The 21,443-nt window shown below is 41.3% G+C and overlaps 1 protein-coding gene across 2 annotated transcripts in view; it reads left to right on the top strand.

The window, feature by feature from the left end:
• The window catches only part of ITPRID2 (ITPR interacting domain containing 2), a 40,913-nt gene that overhangs the window by 8,519 nt on the left and 10,951 nt on the right, over window positions 1-21,443 (top strand). For both annotated transcript variants that reach the window (XM_062640710.1, XM_062640711.1), the window contains exons 6-13: window positions 982-1,018; window positions 2,210-2,308; window positions 2,774-2,982; window positions 3,891-4,585; window positions 8,095-8,167; window positions 14,562-14,653; window positions 17,746-18,948; window positions 21,358-21,438. In XM_062640710.1, the coding sequence (XP_062496694.1) occupies window positions 982-1,018; window positions 2,210-2,308; window positions 2,774-2,982; window positions 3,891-4,585; window positions 8,095-8,167; window positions 14,562-14,653; window positions 17,746-18,948; window positions 21,358-21,438 (2,489 nt within the window). The remainder of the gene's footprint in view (window positions 1-981; window positions 1,019-2,209; window positions 2,309-2,773; window positions 2,983-3,890; window positions 4,586-8,094; window positions 8,168-14,561; window positions 14,654-17,745; window positions 18,949-21,357; window positions 21,439-21,443) is intronic.

Below are 21,443 nucleotides of genomic sequence, written 5' to 3'. Positions count from 1 at the left end.
ACCAGAGAACAAGGGATCAACAGAGCTGCTGGAGCAGTGCTGCGTGTGCTGTTGGACAGGCAGCCCCATTGAGGCTGGTATGAATGGCCTTCTCTTGCGCATCCATGACTGAATTCAGATACAAGCCAGAGCCCTGTGTGAATGGTATGGAGGGCATTGAGCAGGGTCTTGTAACCCCAGTCCCCTTCTAAGCTTTTAAAACCTATGGTTTAGCTGTTCAAACTAGTCACCAGTTAATCCATATATATATAGTCTTACCTTCAAATTATAGGCAAGGATACTAAAAAAGAGATGTGTCATCTGCATTTCAGTTTCTTCATGATGCCTCTAAAAATAAGAGAGGCTGTGAGATTTCCATATTTTGCTCCCTGCTGGCACTGTGAGTTGAGATGCAGGGTTTTCCTGGCAGAGCCCGCTCATCTCCAAGGGTGTCCACTGGTCCCACCAGCACTGCAGCCTTCACGTTGTTGCACCTAGGATTGCACTATTTGGGCAGCCGGGGCCTTGCCCCATGTAACGAGCAGTCTGTGCTGATGAAAAGACTAGTGGCTTTAGTCTCAGTACTGGGCTGTGGGGCCAGCTGCCTTTCTTACATTCTTTACTTTGTCTGCATACCTGCTTCCCGTTCTCCCCTTCCTGCCCGGGAACAGCCCTGCACCTGGTAATCACATCTTCAATTGCAAAGCAATAAATGGTGTATGTAACCATCATTGCTTTACCACACATTAAATCTCAAGTTAATATGATTAATGACAATATATAAACATGTGTCCATCTGAGATTTTATTTTAAACAGAATAACCTAATCACCTTTATATTAGCTGTATACTAGAAACTCTTGACAATCATGTTTACATAGGAAGAGAAAAATTTGACCTATGCGGGAGTATTGGTAAACAAGTTCACTGCCTGCTTCTTCGTACTGCTTGTGGGAAATGCAATTCTGAAGAGGTCTGTGTGTAACTTTCTTTTTCTCTACAGCTAATCATCTACGGAGTGATACACAAATGGAAACATGGTAAACATCTTTGTTTTGTTTGTTTCTTTGCTTCAGGGAAATATTTTTACTGGCCAGTGGGAGAGGGGGCAGTGGAAGTTGTGAAGGCTACCTCGTAGCTAAAGTTCTTCTGCTCTCATCTGTTTAGATGAGAGGGAAGGAGAAGATCCAGAAAACACAGAAACAGTCATTAGGAGATGCAGAAAAAAATCTTCCAGCAGACCTGATGTAGCTTTTGGGGTAGTAGGATTTCAGAAATTTCAGGGAATTTCAGAATTTTCAGAAATTTCAAGGGAAAATTAGTTTTATCTTTCAGAGCAGATGTCCTTTGAGTGTAGGGAAGAAAAGACTGAGAGAGGAGAGGCTCATGCTTTATAGGGACAGCTTGTGACTAAAATGTGCTGAAACTAAAACCCCATTGAAACTTCAGCAAATACTGGCACAGCCTGTGTGGGCAGCATTGTGCTGAGCCGGGCTCCCTAAGTGCACTTTCTGGTGAATCCTCTGTATTATTTGGTTTCTTGGTGGCTGGTGTATGTGTGTTAGGATTTGTATAGTAAAATCCATCTTGGGAACGTTTGTCCCCCTGAGAGATTGGCAGTAAAGTACTTCTGAGACCAAGATACCACCTGATGCTGAGGTGTCTTCTTCAGGTGCAGGGAGGAAATAGTTTGGGATTGGGACAGAAACTAGCTGGCAGTCTGGGTTGGAGCTCATTTCACTCTGTTTTCTCCAACCTGGAGCCTCTTCAGCTTCCCCAGCGGCCACCTCTCGGGCAGCTCGCAGCTTTGCACTGCTGGTGGGTGGTGACTGGGGGAGAAAGGGAGCTGGAGCCATGGAGAGGTGGTCCTGCTGGATGAGGCAGCGGCACAAGGAAGGCATGGAAATGCAGGGCAGGGCAGCTGGGCTTCCTCTCTGGACGAGGGAGGGATCGGGGAGGGTGGGGCAGCAAGGGGAGATCAGAGATTTGTTTTCTCAGCTTGCATTTGCCTTCAAATTCTTACCGTCTACGTACGTCTTTACCGAGGCGTCCCAGAGTTCACTTTTGTTATTGTATTTCACTAAATGACATGGCTAATATAAACCAGATAACACTGAAGGGGAAAAGAGAAATTCAGCAGCACTGGAAGCTTAGCTCTCCTCTGAGAAGGCGAATCGAGTCCCCGAATGAAAGTGATTTATTGCAGGTGTCTTCTCCATTTGTGTTGACAGCAATGGTGTGCTGGCGAAGGAGAAGAGGCTGCAGTTTCACCAGAAGGGGAGAAGTATGAATTCTACTGGGTCTGGAAAAAGCAGTGCGACTGTTTCAAGGTAAAAGAGTACTATGCTTTGAAGGCGTGTTTGACTGTCTGGACTTGGCTTGATTTATGTGCATTGTTGCTTTCCCTTCAGTAGCCGAGAAGGGAATTTTCATTTGGTTGCTTGAAAAATTGCTACTTGTTTTCAGTTGTGGTTTGCAGTAAATACTAACAAATGGGCCTAAATGTTAGAAATGTCTGTAATTTTAACTACATTTTAAAATCAGAGCACTTCAGAATGAGGGCTGACTTCATAAGTTACGGAATGGAGCTGAGATGTGTCTGGGCCAATGGGTCTAGTGATAGGAACCAAAACTTCAGATGCAGAGTTTTCAGTTATTTCCTAAAGTAGGCTGAGCTGTAGGAGTCAAAAGTTCAGTAGACTAAGCTGGCTACTGGGCCAGTTTGGTAGTTGGACAAAAGGGACTGGGTCTTAAAAGCAGAAAAGTAGATGGTAAACATCTTTTCATTTGTCTAGTGTTTCTGAATTACTGGAACTTTACGAGGAAGATCCTGAAGAAGTGCTTTATAACCTTGGGTTTGGAAGAGATGAACCAGATATTGCTTCAAAAATTCCAGCGAGATTTTTTAATTCATCATCATTTGCCAGAGGGATAGATATCAAAGTGTTTTTGAATGCCCAAATACAACGCATGGAAGTGGAAAATCCAAATTTTGCTTTAACAAGTAAGTATGTTTCTGAAGCAAAGTTTATTTTGAAGTTTTTGAACTGTGTGAACAACCCCAAAAGAAGGTGTGTATCTGATATTCTGGCAAACCCCTTTTCAGCCATCAGCAAAATTCCATTCGGAATCTGTAGTAAAGCTGTTGCTTGGTCTTAAATATAGCAAAAGGTTACCATCATGTTGTACACCTTGGGGTAGGGGTTTATAGTGGGAGAGGGAAATGAAAGGCGTCCTGTAAGATATACTGCCTTCTGGTTTGTACCATTCCTGCCTCTTGCTCCTAAGCTTGTCTTCTGTTGTTGCTTTAGAGCACTGAAACAAACAGCAATAAAAAATGTTTCTTGTATTCTTCAGTATCTGGGGGGGATTTTTGAAAGCTGCTAGCAGCGACCTACTTCTGTCGTTGAAATCCGGGCCAATATTTCTGTTGACTTGAACAGGAGCTTTGTTAGGTCAGTAATGAATGTTGCTGAAATGAGGGCATAGCTGAAATGTCCTCTTGTAGCTTTAGATGGAGAGAAATGTGAGTAACCCTTTTCTTCCTAGCACGTTGCAGATTAACTTGCATTTGTATGCCTGTGTTTCCTTTTTATTTTGTGAAGGCTTTTCATGCTGTTCTTGTGCATTTAGTAAAGACTCTAGCAAAGATTTTTCCATTTTTCATAGTGTGTAGTATCCATTTCACATCACAGGACTAGGCAGTTTACAGTCAGCCTTTGCAGCCCATGTCAGAAGTAGGAGGAGATTTGGGGGGGGTGGAGGAGGGTGGTCAGAGATTATGATGAAAATTCCATCTTCAGATATGAGCAGCTGTCTCTGAGAATTCAAACCATTGTGTGGATCAATAGGTCTGGGATGTGATGAGCAAACGTCCTCATAAACTCTGCCTTACATTTCATTCTTGTGCAGGTCGTTTTCGTCAAATTGAAGTGCTTACTACTGTGGCCAATGCTTTTTCTTCTTTGTATTCTCAAGTTTCTGGGACTCCTTTGCAGAAAATTGGTAGTATGAATTCAGTGTCTTCCAGCAAAGAGGCATCCAGCCCTCCTCCTTTAAATCGCAGCAATACTGCCAGTCGGTTAATGAAGACCTTGTCAAAGCTCAATCTGTGCAGCACACAGCAAGCCGATGGTAGCGGCTGCTCAACTCCTTCACCTATTGAAAAAGGGAAAAGTCCAGCTGAACCAGGGAAAGAGGAAAATGATGTTAAAAATGAACCTAAATTACAAAAATACTCTAAAAAGAAAGATTCTCCCTCTTCTTTGGCTACTGTAAAGGAGGAGATAGCCACTAGTCAGACAAACGCTATAGACTCAAATAAACCTGCAAACCTTCCTGCTGTTGCTGCTGATATGCAAGTGGGTACTGTGCCTCCAGCAGATGTGGAAGGCAACAGGTTGGCAAGTGCCCAGGATGGACTGTATGAAGAATCTGGTCCTTTGGACTCGCCAGGCCTCAGCAGTAGTTCCAGTACATCCAACAGCAGCACCCTGACGCAAAGGCTGCCCACAGCATCGCTAGGCAGAGACCCCTGCGCTCCCCTCGCAAACCCATCTATAATGAATCTAATGCTGCAGCAGAAAGACTCCTTTGAGATGGAAGAGGTAGGTGGAGATATATGACTTTGTTTTTGCATACAGTTTACATAGTTTGCTGGCTGCCAGCAGAGGAATGTTCCCTCCTGTGTAGCTGACAATGTTTTCTCCAGGAATACTTTAAATTCTCCCTGTGGTAGGACACTTGTCGCTTTCTCTCATTAGGCTGCTTTAATTGAGCCTTTTAATGAAATAACTTGGTGCTGCTGCTGTTACTATTGTTCCTGAGAGTCAGCAGGAAAGTTCTCATTCTTTTTTCATCAAGCTCAGGTAATTGCAATCACTGGTGTAACTGATAGGCGCTTTTCCAATGGAAATAGATCTTGTATGTATTAAAGACTTTGGTTTCAAATTTTGCTTAAATTGCTAACTTGAAGTCATTATGGCCTGAAAGTCAATTTAGTTTATTAATTGATATCGATTAAAAATAAATTTGTGGATGGAGCAAAAGTGCTGTTCTAGGAAAGGGGAAGGGGCTATAGGGTGAGGTGATCATCTTGCGCGACTTTTGGTTTTGATGACAATCTACTGTATGTTGATTTCATTTGTTCTCTGGAAATTAGAACCCTGAAAGTCACTGTTTGACGTGACTTTCTTTAGTCACATCACTTTAGTGATGGCTTAGTTACACATTCTGTACTCTCTGCCTTTTAATATCTTCATAAATGCATGTCTCCATTTCTGATTGATAATTGCCCCAAGGGGATTTTATTTCCCATGTTTCTGTAATTGCTTTGTTTATTTATTAGGCTAGTAAATGCACAGCCTACATATTCAAGAATACACTTTTTTTGCGTAGACTCTCACCTTGAATTGTAAGATCTGTCTTAAATTAGTAGATGCTTTTGTGGACACAGTTTGACAGTGGGCTCTTCTTACCAGTTCAGCAGTTAGTTTTTTTGTCTTTGTGAAATAAATACGTAAAATGAAAGATTGTGGTTTCACTGGTGAAATGAGTGAAGAAAGCAAGTGAATGGAAAAACCCCGGAGTTTTACAGTGGATGTGATGATTTAGCAGATACTGTGCCTAGTGTCATATTGTTATTACAAGCTCTTTGAGATCAAATAACATTGTAGCTAAAGGCAGTCACTGACTAGAAAAACGTAATCCAGTTTATAGTTCTTCTCACTTGCTTGTGCGAGTATGTCCTTACCTACATCATGTTTGGCCATTTACTGAACCAGAACAAAGGACTGGTCCAATTGAGAGGGGAAAAAGAAGTATGTTGTATTTTGATTTATTTATTTTTCCTGGCTTAGTTTTCAGACAGATCATTTTCTTGATCTAGTTTGTTTGTAGCTGCACAGATGTTTTCATTAGCACAATGGGAGGGGTTTGAGAGGCAATGCGTTCTGCAACATATCCCAGAGGAGAAATTATTTTTTTTGGTACTCTTGGGAAAAGTTGAAACAGCTGTTTTATATATATATATATATATATATATGTATGTATATATATGTGTGTATATATATCTACTTCTAAAAGGAATGGCATTTTCCTTCAGAGTAAGTTGGACTGTAAAGGGTTATGACATAAAGAAGACTTGCTGAATTCTGCACAAGCTAAATGTGATGCATTGTGAAGTTTCAGTTGACACACTTTGCAATGATGCCAGGGCATAAACACAGCTGTTTTGGCAAGGTGACATGTGATGTGGGATGGGATTTTGGTGAATTTTTGTTTGCACAATATAATGCGTACATATCAGCTGCCTACAGATCCCTGGGAGGGAAGGATTTGGGTTTGTTGAAGAAACTTTAGAACAATACCTGGCAGCATTTTATTTTTGTGTGCCTCTAAGCAGGCTATAATGAACAATGAAATGTATTAGAGAAAGTGATAATAACTCCTCCCCCCACTTTCCCAGCTTGGCTTGGAATGCATTCATACACATAAGAAAGATGACAGATATATCAAGGAAGCTCTTTCCATGCCTACGAATGCCTCAGAGGTTTGCGTGCCCTTCGGAAGTCTGTAGTGGTGAAGATAGCTGGAGTGCTGGAGTGCGTCAGGGCAGGATTTCCCTCAAACACCCATTCCTGAGGTGGCCAATTACAGCCCCGAAGGTTGTATACCAGCATCAATATTGGCTGAGGGGTGGGGAGGGAGAAAGAAGTGCTTCTGTGTGCTCATGGAGCTGCGCCATGCTGCAGACACAGCCAGGGTGCTGTCTTCCAGCCAAGGACAGAACGTGGAGGGTATTTAGATGAGAAGAGACTTAGCAAATGTACCCGTTGAAAACTGAGAGGTTTGGGAGAATCAAGATACCTTTCCTGCAAGGGCAATCCTATCAAAGGCTTGTAAGATTACTTGATGGTACGGCTTTCATCTCCTAGAGGAACAGAAGCCTTGTGATTTATTTTGCAAGAGTAATGCTATTCACTTGCTAATAGTGAAAAGTTCAGGCCAAGTACTTCTCAAAACCCTTGTAAATGAGAATATGCGCCCTTGCGGTTACTATATACATGATATCAGTGCAAATATGACTACTTCTTTAGCCAAATACTAATTTGGGTTTAAAACCATCAGTATCCTGGATTAAAATCCCTTTGGGACAATTATCAGTCAACATTTTTAAGTTGATCGAAAATGGAGATGAAAATTTCATTGTTTGGGAATTTTGAAATCAGGCAGGCGGCCTGTTATAGAGGTCAGGGTTGGGGGTAGTTGGATTGGGGGTTTTGTTCATGTAGACTTGCATGTGAACCATTAGGATTTTTTCTGGAGTGCACGAATGAGAAAACAAATTCAAGTTTTGAGCTAAGCAGAGGCCTCCCTGTTGAGATTTTAGGTGTATTCTTTTCATTGTTTGAATGGTTGTCTGAGAACTGCTGCCTTAGGCTGTTTCGCAAAGTTATTAAGTATTTTTAAGCTTCCCAGCTGAAATCTGCATGGCTCTGAATGCATTATCTTCCTTTTTTTTTTTGTACTGGAGGACACAAGAAGTATTCCCTTGCATAGTGCATGGTGAAGTCTGGAATAGGTTCTGGCAGGATTGGAGTCCTTCAGGAGGATTGGTGGCTTGTGAAAAATAGTTGGTAGGACAGCAGATGACAATCCTTATGTGCTGACCTCTTGATATAGTTTTCTAAATGTATTTTGCTTGTTCTTTATGTTTAAAGGAAGGACCAAGAGTGCTGAATGGAAAAGACAGTAATGTAAAGGTGTTTCCGCACAGTTATTTTAGTCTTTATTCGAAGAGGAGCCGAGAATTGTCGGTGTTGTCACAGGATGTGATGAATATAACCAGAGGGGAGCCCTGTGCTGTGAGTGGGAGGTGCTGTCCTAAGGATCACTGTTTACAGGAGCATTGCTGAGTAGCCAGTGAAATAATACATTAGTTCAAGGTGACAGGATTTGTTTCCTCAATCAGTATTGGCTGTTGGACTAGAGAAAAAATCCACAGAACTCACCCTCTCCTTCCCCAGCATGTGCAGTGTATGAGGCTTCGGTATTCTTAAGCACAGAAACATATCCCAGTTGGCTTGACGAAATATTCATCTCCTCTTCCTGATAGATCCAGAGTACAGAGGGGGATCTACCACATGTTCCAGCTTCTCACCAGCTGGCAGTGGCCAAGTCAAGGAAAGGTGAGTAGACTTCCAACTCCCAGGAGACAGCAGTGTGCTGAGTGTCCTTCCCTCTTTGAAATGCTGATTCAGATATTTAAAACTTTTAAAGTTCCTCTTCTCTTTAGAAATAAAAAAGGTCTGGGTTTCTTTTTCACCTAAATCATGGAACATTACTGCGAAGTGGCAACCAAATTACAGGCAAGACAACAGTCTTATAACCTCACTGGCTGTTTTCACTTTTGTTCAATTGATGATAGCTCAGAGGAACTGAAATGTTAATTCAGATTGTGTGGGATTTTTTTTTTTTCCCTGGCAAATCCTGTAATTTAAGATACCCATTTAAACTAAAATTATATTGTTTTAAACCTAAATTGCATGATACATCCAGCTTTTTCCTATGCATTACTGCTCTGTCTGCAAACTGGATGCACAGAAGACTACTGTCCGCACCCGCACAGAGATTGTCGTCTTTCATATGGGAAACTGTGCACTGGCTCTTGTGGCTCACTTAGTTTGTGCTTTCATATCAAATTCTTATTTATGTATATTATGGTTTGGGAGAGGGATGAAGCTGGTTCATTCTGTGATAGTTACTTTGCCCAACATTGGCAAGTGAAGTCTATTCTCTAGCTGTTACGTGTAATTAAAGAACAGAGCTTGTTGCATTTTGTGAGATGCTTACTTGCAATGTTGTATCTTGGTGAAACATGACTAGCATCTCTAGATACTAAAGGGAGTCAGGAAAACCTGTCTTAAGAAACAGAGATCATTTTACCTGCCTTTTCACAAATGAACTGACAGTCTTGTGAACTGTCAGCTGAATTGCATTAACATGGTTGAGAATGCTCTGGACTCAGTACTGGAAGTTAATGCCTGGTTATTAGGGATAGCTTGTGCTACTAATTCAGTGGTGTTTTGCACAACAAAGCACTGCATTTACTAGTCTTCCTCTGTTACAAACAAAGGTCGTGAAGAAGGACTGCCAGAAACTGCCATCTCTAACTGTTGCCAGCATTTCTCCCTTGGCTGTATTTTAAAGTTCATGATTACAGGCTTTATGTGATTACACATGAAGACATGCAGTCTTTACAGGTCAGTTCTCTTGTTTGCCTGGTCTTGGCAGTTTCAGAAAGAGCTTTTTCAGAGAAAGGCATTCTGAGGAACCAGGGGTTGCAGTCAAGGAGGAGAAAAATACATTTTTTCACCTTCTGAAATGCTAACTTTGTTTTCTGTTCCCAGTAGCTTTCTGACCCTCTTCTTCCTCCATGCAAGGAAAAAAAGAGTCAGGTGGTCCTGCGTGTATCTACTGAAAGGTACCAGCAGTCCTAGCAGTGGGTCCTCCGTGTGGCAGAAGTGGGATATGCTGGTTCATTTTTTCCAGCTAGTATATCCCACCCGTTTCTGAATACACTTGTCATAGATGAGCAGTGACCCTTTATTACCATGCAAGTATTGCCTAGAGTTTTCTATAACTTATTTAACAAGAATGCAAATACTTATGGTAAGCCCGCATGTTTCCTAAAAGTCTGAGACCAGTATTTTATTTCACCTTTAAGATGCAGAAAGTTTAGGACTTTGTTCTATACGGGTTTCAGTAAAAACTGAGAGAGAGAGCATTTGGTGGAGAACTTACCCAAAATGTTAAAAAATGGTAGTCAATTTTTTTTTGCAAATTGTCCAACCTAAGACAACCTAGAAGCCTGTTTTCTCAGAGTGGGTGCCAGCCAAGTTTGAAGGCATTCAGATTTAATGGTCTTTTACTGAAAATGCTGGCCATTGTGTCTAAATGTGAAATGCTGCTCTCACTAACAATCTCTTGAGATGGGATCCGCATGAAATTCAGGCAGTGGTCTCTTGCAGTGTGATTTCAGTTGATGGTCCTCATAAAAATCCACCTTTTTCAGTGCTGTTGGCTCTACTATACATAAGAACCCATAAACAAAAAAGTTTTTCCAAGTGAATGCTTCCCCTGAAGGAATACATTTGTATTGTTTTGTTTGTTCTTTTTTTTTTTCATGTAGGGGTACTTCTGTGTCATTAGCAGAGTTAGTGCTCTGCAGTACAGACTGTTACAAACCTTGCAGTGCCATTTCACATCCACACAGAGGGCTGTGGATGCTTTCTCTGATGTTTACAACTGTTTGTAAGGCATTTTAAGCGGGCATATAGTTAGATGTAATGTATTTGAATAAAAAAAAAATACTCTCTTTCTACTGAAATAATCTGGAGACTTATAGAAGCTTGAACAACAGAGTCTACTGCTGCTTAGACTTCCCATTAAGGGACGTTTCTCATTTGAGATTAGCTTTGTTTAAAAGTGGTAAGATCAGATTTTCAAAGTGGTTTGCAAGTGTTTGCTTTGCTGTAGTACTGTCTGTTAAGCACTTCATGGGGATACAAAGAATTCTGTATCATATTGGCTATCTTGATGTACTTTTTAGGTTATGTATTCCAAATGTTACTGAACTGGTTTATCCATTGTGCCTAAAACTGGCACCCTGTTCTTTGTTGTTGCAAACCTCAAATATGGATATATTTTTGTGCATGTGGGGTTTTTTAAGAATGCAGTAGGCAGGAATGAAAAGCTTCAGTTGCTTATTGTAAAGTTATCTGGAAGGAAGGTTTGTTAGGTGGAAAACAAAATTATTCCTGACATATTTCTAAATTCTTCCATTCCAAAAATGCCCAAACATTTTGCCCAAACAACAAACAAGACAAATATAGGTAATGTGTAGAGAACAAAGTTGTTCTTGAGGCATTGTAATTCATGTCTGGTTGCTGACATCAGTGGCTCTGTGAAATTTTGCATAGCCACATAACTGTTTCTGTTAAGGCATCTGACATTGATAGTCAAAAGCAGTGATTAATTTTGAAAATTTAGTTCTTGAAAGTGAAGAAAGCACATTGTCAGCACTTCCTGTCCTCAATACATTATTGTATTTATAGCTCTCTCTGGGTGCAGCTCCACAGGAGATTGGAGATGGGGGAGTGAGAAGAAAACATTTGGAACAGATTTAGTATTTGTTGGGAGTCTGTGCTTATCTTTCTAGAAGCTAGGAAATCCCAAGGAACTCTGAAGAGTTTCTGCAGCAGGACTCCCTACTGAGCTGGTTTTGGCAGTGCTGGGGTGCAGGGTACGATCAATACGTGAAAAAGAGTCAGCAGATACTTAATCCTGTAATGGAATACTTTATATCTAAGTTGCGAATGTGAATTTATTACTAATATTGTGAAATACAAAGTGCATTAGAGCTTTACAGGTGTAAAAGCCATAGATGTTACTTCATGGGCAGTTTCCACATATTTCTTCTCTTCTTCCATGTAAGCAGTCAGGTGACACAGAAAATGTAAGATAAGCACCTGATGGGACTATTTGGATTGGTGAGACTAACAGTCCATTGATAGCTGAATATTATTTTACAGTAGATTAATTATTCCGCTATTAGATAATGGTTCTCTGATAAATCTGTGCTCTCGTGTTTTGTGAACCATAGACCTTTTTCTTCATCATAAAATCATAGAATAACAGAACAGGGTTGGAAAGGACCTTAAGGTCATCTAGTTCCAGCACCCCTGCCGTGGGCAGGGACACCTCAGACTAAACGATGTCACCCAAGGCTCTCTCCAACCTGGCCTTGAACACTGCCAGGGATGGAGCATTCACAACTTCCCTGGGCAACCCATTACAGTGCCTCACCACCCTTACAGTAAAGAACTCCTTCCTTATATCCAATCTAAACTTCCCCTGTTTAAGTTTTAACCCGTTACCCCTTGTCCTGTCACTAGAGTCCCTAATGAAGAGTCCCTCCCCAGCATCCCTATATCCCCCCTTCAGATACTGGAAGGCTGCTATGAGGTCTCCACGCAGCCTTCTCTTCTCCAGGCTGAACAGCCTCAACTTTCTCAGCCTATCTTAATATGGGAGGTGCTCCAGTCCCCTGATCATCTGTTCTTGTTTAGAACTTTGTCATCTTATTTGATGTATTTCTGAATACCCACATTTCTCTGTCTTGTATTCAGTGCCTAAATGTATTTTGATTTTTTTTTTAATACAGCTTAAAACAATAATCCAAGGGGCATTTTAATTTGTGCTGTGTTGAAGTGAGATGTTTGATTATTCCTCCTGATCTTGTTCATCTTGGCTGGTTCCTTCTCCCACGCTTTCCTTATTATGCTGTTTCTGACCTCCCTGTAGCTCAGAAGGCTTCCTCTGTGTAGTGTTGATAATAGCTTTGGGCTGCAGGATTGGTATCATGCAGTGATCTTTTTACAAAAGATAGTTTCCCCTTGTCTGCTTGAACTTGAGAGACATCCAGGTGCCACAGAGCAGGTTGTACATCTGGATCAATAGTTGTCAAGGAGTGTAGGTACCATTATTTATCAGTATATCCCAATATAGTACTTGATATTTCATCTTTACAGAGGCAAACCTTGTCATTTTACTACTGAAGTAGTAGAGATTCCTATTCTTTAAAAGTTGTTACTACATTAACATGATAGTGGTATAGTGGAGACCTCTGAGAACTTGCAAGAGACAAGGGTAAGGTATGGCAGAAGATCACTTATACTTAGTAAAGTTGTCTTCTCTTCTTTGCTTTTAAAACAGTAAAAAAAAAATAAATCCTAGCAGGTCTGCAGCACAGAAAACAAGAGATGACTGTATTAAGGGGATGTCACCTTAGATGTAACCAAAGCAGTTTGAATCTGTTTATGCTGTGCTAGTCTCTTGCCATGGATAAAGATGATGAGGCAGGTATGAGTGCCTCTGCTCTAGACTGACCACTTGACTGGCAGTATCTGTCATGTAATGCTGTCAAAGCATGTGCATATCCTATAGAAGATGTTCTAAACCACTGAATTTTACTTTTGTACTGTGTACAAGACTATTCACCTTGGAGGAGGTGGCAGCTTCCCACCAGCCTCAGCTGTAGTGGCAACCTGTTCAGGGCATGCTCTGTCAGCCATATTAATTATACTGGGCATTTAATAAGAGGTATTCCAGTTCTCAGGGAAGTAATTCCCATTGTCTTTACAGGAACCTGGGTGGGGATGGCTGTCTTGAGGTAGAAAAGTTGTTTTATCATCGCAGGATATTGTGACTGCCATGATAACAGAACAGCAGCACAATTTGAAAGGCACTCCCTAAAAGCTGTGTGAAATTGCTGATACAGAGGCAGTTTGCTCCTCCTGGTGTTCACAAACTTCTGGGCCTGTGCAGGCTTTTATTTGTATATTAGTGAAACATTGGTCAAAAGGAATACTGAAAAAAATTAGTTCTGAATATCCAAGTTTCAAAACAGTTTTCATAATGCATTCCAAAGCACTGAGCTGTGAACTGGGATTAATTATGTGATGACAGTTAAGTGGTTGAAGGAATGTGGGGCAAAATTCTGCGCTGGGCCTCTGAGAAGACAATAGTGAGCTCTTGCCCCGAGATGATGAGAGGTCTGGGGACTACAGACTGCTGTGGCCGCATTCCATCTCCAAACTTTTACACTTCTGCTGAGAACTGGAGGTGAGATATGGTTGTTGGCCATGCTGCCATCTGGCTAAGCAAAGTGTTTATGGTGCTGTAAGGTAAACCCCACACTTGGTGGGTGCCTCCTATGTCTGTTTGAAAGCAACATACATGCAATATTGCACTGCAGAGCTTACTAAGATCTTCTTGAAAAGCAGATCTGTGAGTGTAGTGCTTGCACCAGGGGAAACCACTCCTGGGTGGCACTGAGGATTTTAGAACCTCTTTAGGTTATTTTAGCACTTACCTAATGGAAGTAGAAAAGAACGAGGGGCGGATCTTATCTTGAGTGTATAAAATAAGTGCTGGGAGTGTGCTTTGGCAGATTGCCCGCTCCTGTGTCAGGATGTTTTGTATTTGACCACTAGGACCATCTCTAGCAGTTTGAAAAGTTCTGCGCATCACCCTCTTTGCTCATTTGATGCTGTTTTTCTGGGTGTATGGGGTGGTGTAGGCTGGCAGGAGGTGAGTGATCTCCTTTATCTCCATTATCAGGAGGGGTGGTGAATCTGTACATGTCAATACAAAAGCACCTCTTCCACTGCCTGCATGTGACTTAACCAGTGATTCTGTTTTACAAGGGAAAACTCCATCGGTGGCAACATCTGCAAAGTGGGTTTTTTTTTACACAGCACAGGAAAGAAAGATGTAAAAGATGGTTCCTCTTCCACTGCTGCTTGAAGTTTCGCAAGTAGGGCTTTGCATGAGAAGAGGTTTTTGGTTGAAACAAACAAGTTGTTTCTCTGTATTGTTCAAAGTGGAACTTGAAAAGGAATTGTGTTATTCACTTAATGTTACTTTGATGTAAAAGGAAAGCATGTGTTGAATATGATTGTGCTTGGAAGGTTGTGATTTGAAAAGTAATTGTAGTTGGGTTTTGCTTGTTTTAAACAGATCAGCTGTTACGGACTGCCAGTCAGCACTCTGACAGCAGTGGCTTTGCTGAGGACTCCTCCACAGATTGTTCTCCATTTAATCAGCTTCAGGTAAGGCTTTTAAACTGTGCTTGAAATATAACTGATTATTGAGGGACAGGAGGGACCTGAGGGGGGCAGGAGGGGTGTTGATGTTTGACTGAGGTCATAACTGTCAGTCTAGATTCTATAAAACTTCTAATATTCAGAGCTGGACCTGCTGAGTCACTGAAAGAACTGTCTTAGAAATTGAAAGCCTTTCTGGTAGGATAATCTGGGTATTCTTGGGCCTGGAATAAGCTCTAAGTTCAGTATGTCCTGGTTGCCGTTTCTGGTGTATCATTTCTCACTGACTGAGGCTCCAGAATCATAGTCCATTCCTCTCACGACTGCAGTGGGTAGAGACTAAGGTTATAAAAGACTGTAGCTTTTCTGCTGATCATTTAACTTCTTGTATCATTTTTGCTTTGCCACTTTTTTCTTATTTTTCTATTATTTTTTTTTTCAGTTAGCAGCTGACGGTGAAAATAATTCCATACTAACTTTGCTGTGAAAGTATACTAATGTTTAGTCGATCCTGAGCTCTCACACTCTTTCTTGTTCCAGTTCCTTTGATCTCAGTGCCAGAACTTGTCATGATACTGACCAGAGACGGCATGTCTAAAGGGAGGCTTTTGTTCCAGCATGATGTTTAAGTGTCTGCCCAATGCACATGTCTGCACAGCGTTATCCCTTATATTTAGGAGAGGTGTTCTCTTGCCTCTCCTAAAACATTCACACAGTAATAGCCATGATTTAATTCTCTGTCAATCAGCCAGAAAAAAGTCTTGAGTTGGTTCCTGGCCTCAAGGCCATCAGTCAGCTGTCTGGCATCTAAACCACATCCAGAGGAATACAGAGATGGTATTCTAGATATCACCTATCACCAGTAGTTTCATTTCTGTGGTTTGCAGCTGCTGAACTTTTTTAATGCTACTGTATCTTTTTTTTTTTCATTGTGACACACCAAACGTTTTAATATGTGTGGCACTTAATAGGAATAAATTCCTACCTTCCCCATCCATCAACATTGCTTTTCCATTTTGGTACTGGTATTTTATGCTTTCTGGTTTAGTTTTTCAACTAAGTACCAAAAGTGAAAGCCAACACGGTGGTAGCCTTTCTGTCTTCCTTAAACATCAACTTATTCTTTCCAAGAGCAAGAGAGTGAATAAAGGAAATCATGAACTTGAGTCTCTATAATGAGCGTAATAGTCTGAGATACTGGTTCTGCTGTCTACTAAACTGGGACTGCACTGAAATTGGCAGGCATATTAGAAGGTGACTCAGATTAGAGCTGCTCACTTCCAATCTTTATATTGGTTGCAACCTGACTAAGAGTCCATTAAAAGCATGTTGCAGCTATGCTTCTTCACTGGAGACTGGTGGAGTTTGTGTTGGCTGTAAAAGGATGAGATTTTTCTGCTTTCTGTTATGCTGTTTTGAAAAGATGTATTGATACTACACGAGATTTGTGCCACGGAGTTGCTAGGCTCTCTTCACTGCTTTATTCAGACCAAGTGTTGAGCTAAATTAAAAAAAAAATAGGGGGTGAATGATGAGATAGTGGAAATGAGAACTTGGCAGCTAGTGAAGAAAACCTGTGAAAAGATGAAGGGGATACAGAGGGGTGCATATTGTTTCTTTAAAGTATGGTAAGTTAGTGCCATCTACTGTTAAATAATTGACTCTAGCAGCTATAGCATTCCTCTGAAACTCAGGAGAAACCTCAAAAACTGGAACTATATTGCCTTTCATCTCTGACACCCATAATAAAGATTTCTAAGGGAGATTTTGGCACTGAGATGGGATATTCTGCAGGGGACTTGCATGTTACCAAAGAAGCTAAAAAAATTCTCCATCCAAGTTTTGTTTGCTTGACTTGTATTGAACAAGGTGATGAGGATTAGAGATGCAGCTATACTTACGTGTAGCACATGCAATTTCACCTAGACATTACACTATCGTGTTCTTTTGGTTCTTTTTACTTGATCAGTATCTGAACCTGCACAATCTTTCATACTAATTTGTGGCTGTGCCAGTGAGTGCAACATTAAGTATGAGCTTATGAAGATGACCTTCATGACTGAAATCTACTAGATGGCTGGAGAAGGAACTATTGCCTGTCATACACCATAAGTTATGTCTCTAGAAGGAACTAATAATTAGTGTTCTAATCACGGTGAGAGCTGCAGAAATTAGATGGGAAAGCTTCTCTAAATTTGCATTTCATGTGTCAACTGTGGTAAACTTCCAAGAATGTGCTTTATACCACAAATTCTTTTGAAATGTGTTGTCCTCTTGTAAACATACCAGTGAATCAGGCCAGCCTGATGGATATGCTGTGCAATTAACAGATGGATTTTTTTTTCTTTTCTTATAGATGCTTTTCCTGCCGTTTGTTACCTATTAAATCAGCAGTTCCTTCATACATGTGCTCTGTTTAACCTGTGATTTAGAATATAAAGGGGAAGAAGTAGGAGGAGAAGGGGCATAGTAGTACTGGATGCAGTCTTCAATAGAGATTAGCAGCCTAATATGAGATTCAGCATCTCAAACAATTCGGTGACTTAAAATGGGACAACTATGTGGGCAGACTGGTTTTCCCATTCTTGGTGTTGTCCTGTAGTACTAGTTTCACTACAGTCTACAGTTCTCCTCACCTCTCTGTATGCATTCCCTAATACCACCCTTTATTTCAGCACTGGCTGAACCTTTATATATTGGAGATGTCATGTACTGCCACCCTGCTACCCCTTTCTCATCACTACCTAAAATACTAGCATTTTACTCTTTTTACTCTGCTGCCATTTCTATTGTTCTGGCAATAAAGAGTTTATTGTCAAAAAAATGTTGAATAGTTTGCTCTTCTTTTTTTTTTTTTTTTAATTAAACCCCCCCACATCTCCTTTTGGTGCCATACTTCAATATCCTTCTAACTTATCTGACACTATGGTTTCTTTGTTCTCCTTCACTGTTTTTCTTGCCTACTAATTGCATTACTATCCCTGCTTCCGACCACAATGCCTGACGAATATGGACTTGGATTCTTAGCCCAAGTCCTCAGAAGGCAGTAGATGAGTCTTCAGTATGTTCACACCTTTGCTGACTTGTGTCTTTCCTAGGTTCAGGAGTCTTTGCAGGGCATGGGAAGCAGCGCTGACAGCTGTGATAGTGAGACAACGCTGACATCACATAGTGAGGAACAGAGGACACCGATAGCCAAGGAACTGCCCTGTTTCAATAAGTTTGAGGAGGAAGAAGATGATGATGATGAGGAGGATGATGAAGATGATGAGGAGGATATTATCTCTCAAGTAGAGAGACAAAAGGTAGGGTCACCTTCTGAAAACAGAAGGGGTGAAGACAGAAAAATTGTTGATTATGAAACTGAGCAAAATCAAGAGCAAGAAAGCAAGTCATCTCATTTATTGGAGACAGTCCAAGGAGAGGTCAGCTTTAAAGAGGAAGACATTTCCAGTGAGCAAAAACAATCAGAACTGTTGGAGGAAAGCAGTGTGACTGAGTTTCCTCAGTACCACACGCACCATATCCTCAAGTCAGTGGGATCTCTGGAAGGTGGTGGCTCCTCCACTTCATCTGTGGACAAAGTTCATACTGCCTTGCAAAGAGCTGAGATGAGGATTGTCAGTGCATCTGATTCGAGGGCTGGGAAGTCAAAAGAACTCCTGAGAAAGCAGAGACTCTGGTTTGCTGAATCAGGCTATCCTTTGAGACGGTCTCAGTCTCTCCCATCTGCATTGCTGAATCCAGTGAAAGTGGTGTCCTCTGTGAATGTCCAGTTAACTCCAGGAAAAGAGACTCTCTGCAGTCCTCCTTCCTTTACCTACAAGTACACACGTGTGGAGGAAGATGAGAAAGCAATGTCTGAGAAAGACAAAACTGAGGGTGAGGCAGCCTCCAGTCAGCCAGTGTGCAAATCCACACTGTTTATTGCACCTTCATCCTCCAAAAAAGAAATGCCCCAGACTGAGCCATCTGAGGAGCCCAATCCCACCAGGGTACAGAGCTGCCCACTGCACACACCAGCACACATGTCCCAGTCAACATGTTCCCTCCATTCCCTCCCTGCTGAATGGCAGGACAGACCGCTCTGCGAGCACGTGAGGACACTGAGCACCCACAGCATCCCAAGCATCTCTGGCTCTTCCTGCAGCACCTTCTTTTCTCCCTTCAGCTGTCCCTTCTCTCCAAGGCATGCTGGATTTCCTCATCGACCTCATGCCATCAACCCACCCTCCACTGTGGAGATGCAGCTGCGCAGGGTCCTACATGACATTAGAAACTCTCTGCAGAACCTCTCACAGGTATGAGGAAATCAAATTTTGCCCCTTGGCAAAGGGGATTCTTATTTTATCCTTAACAGAACCAAGATGCCCTCATGAATATTCCTTTGCATAGTGTAGTGGATCAGGAAAAAATGACATTTTGTGTATGTTTGATTTGCTACTATTTTAAGAGCTTCTGTTTGAAGTGGCAAATTATTATTTCCAGTGCTCTGCTACTTTTGCATTTCTTTTTGTTGTAGTTGACCCAGATTGATTTTTCTTTCTTTTACCTTTATGGATATTCCTGGGTGGGAGGGAGGAACAATGTATTCTATAATCTATTATTTTAAGGTGAGGGTCATTGACTTTAGATTTGAAAATACATATTGACAGTCCTTTGACCTCTGTCTTCCTTTTGACGTACTTTCCATCCAACTGATAAAAATGTGGTGTTTTTTGATTGCTAGTTGCATGGCTTCAGTAATGTTATCAGTGTTGATTGATCCCTGCATGTTCTGTGCTGTTTCTTGCCACTTTTCTGCGCTTTCAGCTCTGGCACTAGTCAAAACGTTCCTGATGTCATCAGTCGTTTATTAAGAATTGATTTTGTCAGAGCATGTGAAATTTTCTCTGTCTCATCACTCAGAGAAGAAATGTTTTAAAATGCAAGAACACTTTTTTCCCTTATTGGCTTCTGCCACACCTTCTGCTGTTTCCCCCCTGATTGCCAGCTCTCCCTCTTCTGCCATTCCTGTACTGCTGCTCTCCTAGGTGATGATCCAGCCTGTGAGCCTGCAAGCTGCTGCAGGAGGCTACGTGGGCAGGGCAGTTGCAGCAGTCTCTCCTTGCTTATGTATGAGCATATGAAGACTATTCAGTTGTGGGGCTTTGACAATTTCTGTGGGTTTTACCCAAGAACAAGCATGGGCCTGCCTGTATCCTATTGCAGGTTGTAGGCTGTGGTGGGCTTTCTTAAACCCCTGTTATTTTGTTTTTTTGCCGTTTGTCAAAACTTAGAGGCTAGTCCAGCCTGAATTTGGTTATATCAGATGGCCCTGCTTCTCAGATCAAACTTTGGTACTGTGACCAGCTCAGCAGTGTAAAGCTGCAGTCAGCTGTGGTTTAAGTCAGCCATTGCTCAAGGTAGTGGATGGTGTGCCTGAGAGTGTTTGCAGAATTGATCCTTCTTTGTAAAATTCCCTCATGTGTACCAATTATGGCCTTGATTTGTGTAAGGTTACAGTGTGCTACAGTACTTGTGCTTCACGTACCATGTTAACTAAACCCACTGATCTGTATTAGATCCAAAACTCATGCTCAAGCTGGTTCAATTTAAAAAAAAAATAGTATGGGAGGGGATAATAAAATCTCCTAGCCCACTTGTTCTGCTTCCAGCATATTTTGTTTAGTTCCATTTTGGGGGCTTGGTCCTTTTCATTGCGGAGGTTTGTATGAAAATGTATTCCCTAGTTCTGCTTTTTCCTGCAGCTGGAATTGAGTTTGGCATACAGCATAATTGGCTGCTAAAGAAAATGTTGAGATATTTCAAATATATGATTCTGATTTTAGGAAGGAATAAAGAGGAGTAGATAAATTCCTGGTAGAACAGGGAACAGAGGAAACTGGGACAGGAAGAACAAAACTTCCCCTTGATGTGATCATGTTTGAGCAAAACTCCTCTGGATGAATGGGCATGGGTCAAATTTTCCATGGCATGTAAATAGACCTTTGAATTCTCTCAAAATTAAATTGGACAAGCTGTCTTTTTTACGTTTGAAGAGGTACAGGTTTTTGTTGTTTCTACTGTTCTTTGTTGTGCCATGTCACTACAGGTAGCAGCCCCATAATTTTATCTGGTTACTCTGTATGTTGGTGCAAATGCAAATGGAAATTGTTTTCATGAGAGATCATTAGCACAGAGGGGTTTTTGGATGTAGGCAATATAGTGGGATTAAAAACCAGAATCAACAGCAACAAAAAGAAACAACCAAAGTAAGAGCTGAACAAAACCTCACAACAAATGACTATAATCACGATTTGAAAATGGGACTCAATTTAATTTGCTTAGTTCTGGTTTTGGAGTTGTTCTTTTTATCATTAGCTAAGACAAGTGGGACTACTGAATTTTCAGGCATAAAATGCCTGGTGCAGGAGAAAGTTAGCTTTTATATGTAATTAATGCATCAGACAGGATTAATTTGGTTTTTCACCTACAGCACATTTGCATTACACAGCTTTGGTGCACATGCTTCAAGTTAAGAGCTTTTGCTGCCATTCTGTAAGGTTTCCTTGTCCCAGTACAATATTTACATAGATAGCAGAAATCACGATACCAGAAAGGTAGTGTTTTAGCAGTGGCTGCCTTTGGAGTATCTGCATGTTTGAGCAGATGAGTTCACAAAGGAGATTGCTGGCCTTCTGATTTCAAATTGTTTGTTTCTTCCCCAGTACCCAGTGATGAGGGGTCAGGACCTTTCTGCTGCCACTGGTTACACTACTCAGAGATCATCGATTCTACCTCTCTACGAAGTAAG

Source organism: Pezoporus occidentalis, unplaced genomic scaffold (genome assembly GCF_034315485.1).
Source record: "Pezoporus occidentalis ecotype Australia unplaced genomic scaffold, CSIRO_AGI_Poc_V1 ctg66, whole genome shotgun sequence".
Lineage (NCBI taxonomy): Eukaryota > Metazoa > Chordata > Aves > Psittaciformes > Psittacidae > Pezoporus > Pezoporus occidentalis.
Note: the sequence above shows the minus strand (reverse complement) of the source record. Positions and strands in the feature narration are given on the sequence as shown.